We start from the raw sequence: 12,178 nt of genomic DNA, 5'->3' as shown, positions 1-12,178 counted from the left end.
CTGCGTGCGCTTATAGTAAGCGCGGCGCGAGAGAGCAACAGCTTGGTCGCGATCGCTGTAAGTCATATCAATTAGATTTTTCCAGCGACCGTAGCCCGATGTCGTCAACGTCGGCACTATAAGCGTAGCCTTAGGCTGAGATTATAGTGCTTGCGAGAGTGCGAGCTCTTACCTTGCCGCGCGGTTGTAGCAGAAGCGTTCCTTGCTCATAGTGGCAGGGGCGTGGTGGATGCGTCACGAAGCTGATTCGCCCTCATTGGCTGAACCAGCTGACGTCACGCGGCAGCCGTCTGAGAAGACAAAATCTATTGTCTCCTCAAAACGCTGCCTCGTCAATGCGCCTCTTCGTCTACAGGCGCCAGGCACTTGGCTAACTGCTATAGCCTATTACTGAAGTGTGCTTGACACGCACGCAGCAACTCCTCCACTATAAGCTCGGCCTTAGGAACAATTGTTATAGAAGTTGTTATACACAACAGCAGTGATTTTCAACCGGGGTCCCACGAGCACCCCTCATGGGTTTCGCGGCCGCCAGGGGGGGAGAGCTAGGACAACTGTCTGAGTCAGAGTGCCTGTGTCTGAGAGTAAGAGAGGGGGAGAGGGAGTGTATTGGGGAGAGTGTGAAAGGGGGACAAGGCAAAGATTGGGGTTCCCCAGAATCTCAAAATTTAATTCTGGGGTTCCCTAACCCAAAAAAAGTTGAAAACCACCCTTTATTGTGACTCCTTTATGTACTACTAAAAGGAACAGCATAGTTTATTTGTATATTACGCTTAAACGAAGCCACTCATACAATTGCACACTGAACTTTACAAACATAACAATCTCTTATTTTTCCTACTACAGCTGCTGGATTAAAGAGAAGCCTGTATTTTACATTACAGTGGTTGGGTATTACTGCATAATATTTCTGATGAACGTCAGCATGTTTGTAGTGGTTCTAATCCAGCTGTGTCGAATCAAGAAAAAGAAACAACTTGGACACCAAAGGAAGACCACTTTCCAGGATATGCGGAGCGTGGCTGGGATCACCTTCCTGCTGGGCATTACGTGGGGATTGGCTTTCTTTACATGGGGGCCAGGGAATATTGCAATTGTATACCTTTTCACTATCTTCAACACACTGCAAGGTTAGCCTCTGTTATGTATTATGTTATCTGGATCTCGATGGGACATTGTGAAACACATTTAACAGAGGAATGTCTCGGCAATGTTCAGGCTTGTGCAGGGGTGCGCAAACTGCGGGGCACAACATTTTCGGGGGGGGGGGGGGCGGTGCTTGCAGAGGCTCCACGCTCTTCCCCACAACATTTAAATTAAATGCCGGCGGAGCACGCGAGGCCTCTATAAGTCCCTTACCTTGTCTCCGGCGGCTTCTGGCAAAGCGGGGTCAAATGATGCCGCGGGGTCACATGACGTGGCATGCCATGGCAACACGACATCACATGACGCTGTGATGTCAGAGAAAAGGTAAGGGGGAGAGCAGATGGGGGGCACAGGCAAAAACATTTGCTCACCCTTGGTCTAGTCCAGCAGTGTGCAATCTTTTCTACTCGCGCCCCCCTCATGCTTCCCTTCCTGCTTGCGCCCCCCCTCCCTTACCGTCTCTTCGGCTCCTGGCATCAAATGATGCCACGGGGTCACATGACGTCACGTTGCCATGCCAACGTGACGTCACATGTCCCCGTGGCAACGCCGCATTGCCATGACGACGCGTCGCCGAAGAGAATGTAAGTGAAGTTGCAGAGGCCTCACGCGATCCCCTGGCATTAATTTAAATGCCTTGGAGGAAGAGCGCGGGGCCTCTGCAACCACTGTGCCTCCCCTGAACAATCTTGCGCCCCCCGGTTTGTGCACTACTAGTCTAGTGTAATGTTTCAGGAGCACCAGTCAAAGTGTAATGGTACTAAGGGGGACCGCAACTACATATTTATTTACACCCTTTTCAGTTCCACTTTTTTTGTTTTGAAAGAAAAAGGGAAATGTCTTACAAATATTTGGGCCCTAATTTACTAAGCAGTGCTATTCCATAAAACACAATCCAACCCATGTATGTATTATATAGCGTCAATGAACCCAGCACTTTACAAAATTACAATATGGGGAAAATACAGTACAAACAAGGGGAGTAAAAGGAGCAAAGTAAATTATAACATAAGGCAAAGGAAGCCCCTGGCCAAAGAGCTTACACTCGAAGGCCCAGATCCAAAAATCTACATTAAATGGAAGACCATGCCATAGCTAGGGAGAGATTAGGGGGAAAGGTTTAAGATGTGAAAGAGCTGTAGAGGTAAAGGGCGCAAAGAGAAGACATCCTTGTGACGCGCAAGAGGCGAGTAGGAGTGTAACGAGGGATCAGGGTTGAGATATATGGAGGTGCAGAGGAGTGTGGAACATTAAAGGAAAGGTGGAAAATGTTGTAGTCTGTAAAGATTAATAGGAAGCCAACAGAGAGATTTCAGGAGTAATACCTGCCGGGATTCACAAGACCTGCCAAGATTCGCTTTGCTGTTGTTTCAACTGAACTGTCCAAATGATTTAGGGAAACAGGCCAAATTGTGCAAAATCCCCTATTTCGTTTAAATTGCAATTTCTGAAATTGGCGAAGTCGCCACTTCTTGAAAAATATTGTTTTTATTTTTATTTGATCGAATTTCGAAATTGAAAGTAATCAAACATGCAATGCCCAGTGACTTTGGAGTTAAGCCTACTTGTGGCGAGCCTTTGAATCGAACCAAACTTTTTCGCCGATCCAAAAAGGGTGACATTCAATGTGTGCGAAACGTTTGCACATGTTAACTCAGGACGTCAGAAGCCGATATGAGTCCATTCACTGTTATGGGATAGCACTGCTTATCATTGTTGTTTGGTAACCAAATAGAAGTATTCTATAATCAAGGAATGCACTCTACAGTACTGTATAAACAATAGGAAGAAGGGGGTAGGATGGTCCGTGGTTCACAGCAACTTCAGCAGCCAACGCATGGATGTCTAAAAAAACTTTATTGATCGCTAGCAGCAAACATCAGGCAACCACTCTAACATGTTTCGTCCAGGCTATGGACTTTTTCAAAGAGTATAAACAATACACTGTGAAGCTGGATTTTTTTTTTTTTTTTTATGTATTGTGTGTACGCAGATGGAGAGAGCGGGTCTTTTAATGGCAAAACTAGAGGCATCATTTAAAACAATATAGTTTGATGCAGACACAAAACATTTTTTTAAGATGTCTATAATAATCATGCTAATATACTGATCATGTGACTGATATGATGTTGATGCTAGGATACGCTAAGTGCCGATGCAAGGTATCTGGGAATTGGTGTATTTTCCATTTACACCTCAGTGATGTTCCTAAAGTCATTGCAATAGCCAAGTATATTTTATTTGACGTGAGATATATGGTGGTTAACATTGCGTTCTGTCCCTTGACAATCCTATCAGTATCAGTGTTGGCTTAAAATCCAGAAAGAGCCAAATAAAATGTTGACTGTTTTTAATATTAAATTGTATATTTTGATGCATTGCACTATTTTTGGAGCACAGATGCATCAAATGTAATAAACATTTTCCTACATCTGGTGAAGTTTGTAGGAAGGCAGAAAGTTATTCCGTCTTGAAGCTGCAGTCCAAGCAATATCCTACATGTGTGTTTTTTTTAATACATCAGTTCTGTATTATGAGAAAATACTTGTAGCATTTTCTTTTAACAGCTCTAAATGACATTTTTTATGTATTATAATGTAGCAAGCATTTTTTGTTTCTATAGCAACCATTTAGAAAGTCACATCCCCATCCTCTTCTGAAACAGGCTCTGGCACACCCCTTTTTGAGACCTGCCCTCTCTATAGCAGTGCACCAGTTGTATCTAGCGACTGCCTGGTCACATGATCTTCCCCACAGAACTTTTCATCTTTGGTCCTCTTCTGCTGCACTGACAGCCATTTAGTGAACCCCCGAGACGAATCTTCGCTGATTGATCACAGGAGAACGGATTGATCGGCAACTTGGCTAATTATCATTGTGTGGATTGTATTGATGAACATATTAAAGGGGGAAAAAAAGTTACAAAAAAAACATCAGCTTGGACTGCTGTTTTAAATGTGGAAGATTTTTGATGGAGGAAAAGTGATACATTTACATTTGTCTGTGTGTCCTATGACTTGTCCCGAACTCCTTCTATAGACCCTGCCCAATTCACAAGCCGACACACACGCGGCACAAATTATAGCATTGATGAAAATTACGCTATTTTGCTCAGAAATACTGACGCTCTCTAAAGGTTTTGTGTACTGTGGTGAGAAGGAAATGTATAACTTGCCAGGAATGTTTTGCAATGTACATTTTGTGTGTTACACGTAACTCTCTCCCAGTTTTTGGTATGTGGCCAATGAACTTTTCTCTTTTTTTGCAGGTTTCTTCATATTTATCTTCTATTGTGTAGCAAAAGAGAATGTCCGCCAGCAGTGGAGACGGTATCTCTGCTGTGGAAAATTAAGATTGGCTGAAAATTCTGGTAATATTTTTTCACCAATATGATCAATACAACTCAAGATATATTAAGGGTTATTTAAAGGTGTAGTCACTACAAGGAGCACAGTGTAATAATGGCAGACACATTATTAAGGGTCATATTTTCTGAGCGGTCATACAATAATTCACATGAATTGATTAGAAGGTGTCATCCATCGCCGGAAGGTGTGTTATGGCAGAGCCCTGCTTAGTCAATATGGGCCTAAATTTGGATATTGCTGCCTTTTTTTTTTAACCAAAATCTGCCATCTATACAAAACTGACAAACATTTACCCATTCAGATGACCCAAAGAAAATACATTAGTGCTTAATTTTCTAAGAAACAAAAGTAGCCAAATCTTTGCTTTATGATTTGTTACATGTGTTTAAGGAAGCCAGTTACATTGTTAAACTCTTTACAATTTTTTTTTGGTCTGGGTAACTGCCAGGGATTACACTTTTACAGCTTCTATCCTACAGTACGTATGGGCAGATGTGTGGTACTGGAATTTTGAAATGCTACTAATTAGTCACATCACACACAACATTGGTCAACGTAGGGTCAATAAAAGGAGCTATCAAAAGAACTATTCACCCATGGGGCAGTACAAACGACACAGGGTCATGCCTTAAGGTTGGGGGAAAGGAGATTTCACCAGCAACAAAGGAAAGGGTTCTTTACAGTAAGGGCAGTGAAAATGTGGAATTCTTTTTATGTCTGCAGCACTTCTCCCCTTTATGTGTTATTTATACTATATGTTATTTATATGGATTGTCACATATATTACTGCTGTGAAGCACTGTGTACATTAATGGAGCTATATATAAATAAAGATATACAGTGCAATACAATACATTACCCATGGAGACTGTGATGGCAGATACAATAGATATCTTCAAAAAAGGTTGGACATTTTTTAGATATGAAATGTATACAGGGATATACCAAATAAGTAAACATGGGAAGGATGTTGATCCATGGAGAAATCTGATTTGCCATTATTGGTTGACAGGAAGGAATTACATTTTTCCCCTTATGAGACATCATTGGATAATGTTTAACTGGGGTGTTGTGTTTGCCTTCCTCTGGAACAAAATACTGTAAATGTATAGGATAAGTATCTGTCGTCTAAATTTAGCATAGGTTGAACTCGATGGACATATGTCTTTTTTCAACTTATCTACTATGTAAGTAGGTTACATCGAAGGTTCTTAGAAGAAATCCAAAAATCAGTTTTACAAAATCAAAAATATTGACTTCCATCTGTATTGGTTGTATGTATGTCTTTATTTATATAGCGCCATTAATGTACATAGCTCTTCACAGCAGTAATATACGTGACAATCATATAAATAACAAATAATATAAATAACACATAAATGGGAGAAGTGCTTCAGACATAAAAGTAACATTTAGGAAAAGGAGTCCCTCCTCCGAAGAGCTTACAATCTAATTAGTTGTTAGGAAGAACGTACAGAGACAGTAGGAGGGCGTTCTGGTAAGTGCGTCTGCAAGGGGCCAAGGTTTATGTATGAGGTTTTAATGATCAGCCATGGAGCTACTCATATGCTTCCTTAAGCAGTTGTGTTTTGAGGTGGGTCTTAAATGTGGATAGAGAGGGTGCTAGTCGGATATTGAGGGGAAGGGCATTATAGAGGTGTGGGGCAGTCAGTGAGAAGGGTTTAAAGCGGGAGAGGGCTTTAGATACAAAAGGGGTACAGGGAAGACATCCTTGAGCAAAACGCAAGAGTCGGGATGGTGTATTGCGAGAAATTATGGCTGAAATGTAAGGAGGACCAGGAGTGTAAAGTTTTAAAAGTGAGGAGAAGTGAGTGTGTGATATGGGATTTGATAGGAAGCCAGGGGAAGGATTTCAGCAGGTGAGACCCTGAGACAGATTTCGAAAATAGTAGAGTGATTCTGACAGCAGCATTTAGGATAGATTGTAAGGGAGACAGGTGAGAGGCAGGAAGGCAAGACAGCAGGAGGTTACAGTAGTCGAGATGGGAGAGAATGAGGGTCTGTGTCAGAGGTTTTTCAGTCGCGCAAAAGATGAAAGGTCGTATCTTGGTAATATTGCGGAGAAAAAAACAACAGTTTTCTGCTACCTTTTGAATGTAAGAAGGGAATGTGAGAGGAGTTGAGTGTTGTCCTAAGCAGTGTGCTTGGATTACTGGGTGAATGCTAGTACTTCCAACAGTAATGTGGATGGAGGTAGTAGGGCAAGGTTTGGGAGGAAGTATGAGGAGCTCTGTTTTTGCTATGTTAAGTTTAAGTTGGCAGAGGGCCATCCATATGATATAGCTGGAGACATTCACAAACTTTAGTCTGTACAGCAGGTGTAAGGTCAAGGGTAGAAAAGTAAATGTGTGTGTCATCAGCATAGAGGTGATATTTGAACCGAAGAGATGTGCTTAGGTCACCTAGAGAGAGTGTGTAAAGAGAAAAGAGAAGGGCTCCCAGGACAGAACCCTGGGGTACCCCCACAGAGATATCGATAGAGGACGAGGAGGTGTTAGCAAAAGAGACACAAAGTACGATGGGAGAGTTAAGAGGAGATCCAGGATAGAGATTTGTTACGAATTAAAGAGTATGGAAAATGTGAAGGAGAAGAGGGTGGTCCACAGTATCAAATGCTGCAGAGAGGTTGAGTAATATAAGCAGAGTGTAATGACCTCTGTCTTTGGCAGCATGGAGGTCATTAGTTATTTTAGTGAGGGCTGTTTAAGTGGAGTGAGCAGTGCGGAAGCCAGATTGTAGAGGGTCTAGGAGAGAATAGGTGTTGAGAAAATTGAGCATGCGAGAGAATACAAGACATTCAAGGAGTTTAGAGGCAAAAGGCAGGAGGGAGATAGGTCGATAGTTAGAAAGACAGGTAGGGTCAAGCTTGCTGTTTTTGAGTAATGGTATGACTGTTGTATGTTTGAAGGAAGAGTGAAAGGTACCAGAGTAGAGGGAGGTTAAAAATGTGTGTGAGCATAGGGATTATAGTAGAAGCAAGATGTTTTAGAAGATGGGAGGGAATGGGGTTAAGAGGACAGGTGGTATAGGGAGAAGATCAGCAACGACACATCCTCCTCTGTGACAGCAGATAAAGAGTCAAGGAATGCAGGAGGAGAGTTAGGAAGAGGTGTAAGATGGGAGGAGGATACTGTAACGTTGCTGACTGCAAAAAGGATATGGACCCGCAGGGCAGAGGTAGGGAGTAATACACCGACCTTGGCCTGGGATCAGAGGCCTGGGATGCAAGGGTAGTTGGGTCTGGTTCCGAGGTCGTCAGGCTGCAGGCAAAGGGTAGATAGGTCCTTTCCGAGGTCGAGGCAGGCAGAATGCAAAGGGTTGTCAGGTCCGGTTCCGAAGTCGAGGCAGGCATCAGGCAAAGGGTAGTCTGGTCCGGTTCCGAGGTTCAGGCAGGAAGCAGGCAAAGGGTAGTCATGTCCGGTTCCGAGGTCGAGGCAGGCAGCAAGCAAATCAAAGGCAACAGAGAGCTCAGACAGAACAAGGTATCCAGTACTTTGCACAATCCAAGACTAGTAGTAATTGTCTGCCTTTTAAAGGCCAGAGGCAGCTGCAGGCAATGACAACCAAAGAGAGGCTGATTTCCTATCAGGGGAGTAAGGGCAGGATTTGCTAGGAAGCGGGATGGCCGTGGTAGCTTCGGACCAGATGTCACTTCCTGGATGTTCAGACAGATCCCTTATAGATAGAGGGAATGGCCTTGACGTATGAATTCCACCTTTTCCTTAAAATAGTCAGCAAAGTCCCAAGGTGAGATGGAGGAAGAAGAACAGGCAGCAGAGGGTGGTCTTAGTAGGGAGTCAAAGACAAAGACAGAGAAGAGTCGACATGGATTCATTTGGATTGCGGCCGATGCTGGGCCCTTGTGCAGAAATAGCCACAGGTAGTAAACGGTACAAGAAAATGTGTTTGTGCTGGCATCTTCCACTTTATTGGAAGCAAAACTAGTTGTATTGATAAGTAAGACAGACCTTTAAGGAGTATTCTATGAAAATAAGCAAAATTATACCATATGTAATGTAACTGTCTTTTTCCTGTGTGTTTAGACTGGAGCAGAACAGCCACCACAGGCCTGAAGAAGCAGAATGCAAAGCAAGGAGTGTCTAGCAGTTCTAGCAATTCTATTCAATCTAGCAACAACTCCAACTCTACAACAGTGCTAGTAGCGAATGAATATTCTCTGCATCCCAATGGAAATGGTACAGTATGTTTACTTACCTGCTTAAACAGTTAATCTGTTTTTCATATTATGAGACTATATGTTGAGTCAACTGGATTGATGACATGTTTAACCTTTTTCAACATATGTATAAATATACATACAAACATACATGTACATAACGTACCAGCGGAAGAAGTGGACATTGTTTTGAATCAGCTGTGTGTGAGAATTGGATGGTGCTAGGGCACCAGTGGGGAGAATTATGTTGACTACATCTGTGTAAAGTGGCTCAGGCAAATGCATTTATAAGATAATATAACACCACACACATCATACACCCTAGAAAGCAACAGAACTGCATTTATTTTGGGCAGAAATTCCTACAAGCTTAAGCCTTCTTTTGATACCTGGATTAACACAATCCAAAACAAAAAAGGAGTATGTGCCAAGCACACGCGATGTAAGTGAAACTTCATTTTGTAACTCTCAAAAGTTTAATTCAATCAAAATCATAAAAATCTAAATACTATTCCATTGACAAAATGCCAATAAGTTTCACTTACAACGTGCGTGCTCGACACGTACCCCATTTTGTTTTATTTTGGTTGTTGGATGGGTCGCAAATAGGTTAATAGTTCAACCTTACATGACTAATACTGATTACTCTTTATGGTGTCTATATCTATATATACAGTGATCGACAAATGCACTCGCCCGCACACTACGGGCGAGTGCATTTTGGCCGCTATCGAGTGCTTACCTGCGGTCGGTTCTGGCGGTGTGGTGTGGCGATCTCCGTCTTCCCCTGCAAATTGTACTTTTTCCCCTGCAGGTCCAGAAAAAATGGCCGTCATGGCGACAGGATGCTAGGTGACATCGTGATGTTGTGGTGTCCCGTTGCCATGGCAACATAGCGTAATTTGGAACCACGCGACCATTTTTTCAGGACCTGAAGTACTCATTTAGAAAAAAAAAACAGAGATGTAGATAAGGTAGGGTGAGAAAGTGGTGTTTGAAGACATGGGACAAGCATGGAGGGGGAAGGGGATGCTGTGGGGGGGAGGAAGGTGTGGATAAGAACATTGACAGAGAGGCAGGCAGGATATTTGCAAACAATTGTGATAGTGTATGAGAAACCCCATATCCGCATTAAGTCCCCTTGTCTCTTTGACACCAAAACAAGGGGACTTAATGCGGATATGGGGTTTGTCACACACTATCACAATTGTTTGTAATTATCTTGTGGTGTAGCAGCTAGAGAATTGCTACTAGCATATGAAGGGTCATGGGTTCGATTCCTGCATGTGTATTATATAAAATGTATTCACTGTTGGGCTGTCATTGGTGAGAGAAGGGTCATGTGACCCTCCTCTGCACTCGAAAGGTACATAAGCGCCACGCATGTGGACACAGCCTGATGATGCAGGACAGGAGAGAGCTGCAGATGCCGGGTAAGAAATGGCGCGGCGGCCATTTCGCGATCACGTTATAACGCAATCCAGGTTATAACGCGGTCTCATTATGTGGAGCCTGAGCACTGCGTTATAACGGGGGTTGAACTGCATATATATTAAAAACCCATATCTATGTGTATATATGTATTTATGTTTGTGTAGAGTGAGCTTAAGTATTTAAGTCTTTTACAACTGCCATTTTTTTATTTCAAGGCAACGCTTTCAAAGAAAGAAATGGGGTTTCCTTCATGCTGCCGAATGGCGAGGTTCCACTGTCGGAGATTTCAGGGGAAAAGATGTCTGTTAAGAATGGTAATGCAGGCAATGTATCCCAACGGGCCTCTCTCAGAAGGACTTCTAACAGAGGCAGTGTTCATTTCATGGATCAAATTTAATTTTTCTATTCGATCCTGGGCATCCACTGTGTGAACTATGAAGCTACAGAAAAACCTGCTTACAGAATGCGTAGAAACAGACTCTCGCCTAATATATTAGAACATTGAACGTAGCTGCCATGGAGTATCACGATCAGCTTAAGTTGACTTAAAATTCGAGGGGGTAAAGATGTCCTCCAATAGACTTTTAATGAACTGCAAAACAAGCCAAGTTTAAAATGGGAAGGATTTTTGGGATGAAAAAACAGACAATTAAGTTGGGACATTTTTTTTTCCAACCTGGTTATTTTTAGTTGCATTATAATCTTGTTCAACTTCCGATATAATCATCTTCACTGTATTGTTTTATATACATATATATATATAATTTATATAATGTTAATATAAATCTAAAATTTGAATATGTTTTGCGTTGTAAAAATAGGCCTCAGAGATATATTAATCATTTTAAACTGCAATCCATTTTTATATGTTGAGCATTTAAATTTAGACCTTCACAGCATGTACAAAGCTAGATTAATTTTTAGAACATCGAATCTTTCCCTTTCTAGAAAGAGACATAGTGTGGCATAGAAGTCTCACTGAACCGGAGGAGCAAGTCTAAGTAATTGTATGGCCGCCTCCCTCATTCTCTGCATTATATTGTAAAAAAAAGACATTGCATACATTGGTTGCTGCCTTATAAAAATGAAATACTAATCAATGCCCTTGCTTTTATGAGTCAGTTCCAGTATTTTATTAATTGAAAGCTACATTTGCGTCATATTTATGGACTTCGTACTTGCTTTCTGAACTGGGGATTTATCCAAGTTGCTCCGATGTTCGGGACTCCCTAGTTCCCCAAATATATATATATTTTTTTTTGTGCCAGTTTTGTTACAAAAAAATACAAATATAGCCACCAGACTGCAAACATCACCAATAGAAAGCCGCAATATCACCACTTTTCTATTGGCCATTGGGCAGAGCCCTGACCCTGTTATCGTTTTGTGTCTGGTGGGCACATATTCTGCCTGGGGCTATGGCTCCGTGGGACCCCACAGTTCAGCTAAGATTTATTAGCAGCACAGACTGTAGCTTTAAAGCTTTGCAGCCCCCATCATGGATTATTTCCTAAAATAAGAGCATTATAACCAAGTATCCAATGGGGATCTTTTGGTCGCCGGAGCATTTCTTGCAAAATGTGCGAAAGTGGACTAGGATAAGTACACCCTTCTGTGCCCATTTCTGGAGTATAAGATCTCCTGAATTACAGCTCCTTCATGGTAAGATCAGTCTTACAGTCCTGCCTCGGGAGACCACTCTATTTAAATAATGTAATATAACCAAATAAAATAAATACGTTGAGCAGCACGGATTGCTCATTTGAAGGGGCATATTGTTTACAATACTGCTGATTAATAAATTATATTTTTAAAACACATACCTTGTACACAGTACTTTCTTCTGTTGACCTGAATGAACCTCTAATGAGGAAATATACTAGGAAAATACTATATTTCATACCGCATTGTTGGATGAGTGATTAAACCACGCAAAGATTCATAACACGGGCAATAAAAAAATAATTTGTGAATTTTGTCATCAAATTGTCCTAGTATTCTCAATCTTCAGTTAAAAAGGGTAATGTGTGGC

General features: G+C 41.9%; 1 protein-coding gene across 4 annotated transcripts in view; it reads left to right on the top strand.

The window, feature by feature from the left end:
* ADGRG2 (adhesion G protein-coupled receptor G2) overlaps nucleotides 1–11,964 on the top strand; it is a 134,195-nt gene extending 122,231 nt beyond the window's left edge. For all 4 annotated transcript variants that reach the window (XM_075594295.1, XM_075594294.1, XM_075594297.1 and 1 more), the window contains 4 exons: nucleotides 847–1,130; nucleotides 4,415–4,516; nucleotides 8,579–8,731; nucleotides 10,362–11,964. In XM_075594295.1, the coding sequence (XP_075450410.1) occupies nucleotides 847–1,130; nucleotides 4,415–4,516; nucleotides 8,579–8,731; nucleotides 10,362–10,543 (721 nt within the window). In that variant the 3' untranslated portion in view covers nucleotides 10,544–11,964. The remainder of the gene's footprint in view (nucleotides 1–846; nucleotides 1,131–4,414; nucleotides 4,517–8,578; nucleotides 8,732–10,361) is intronic.
* Nucleotides 11,965–12,178: the final 214 nt, after the last annotated feature.

Source organism: Ascaphus truei, chromosome 3 (assembly GCF_040206685.1).
Source record: "Ascaphus truei isolate aAscTru1 chromosome 3, aAscTru1.hap1, whole genome shotgun sequence".
Taxonomy (NCBI): Eukaryota; Metazoa; Chordata; class Amphibia; order Anura; family Ascaphidae; genus Ascaphus; species Ascaphus truei.
This window is presented reverse-complemented; position numbering and strand designations above follow the sequence as displayed.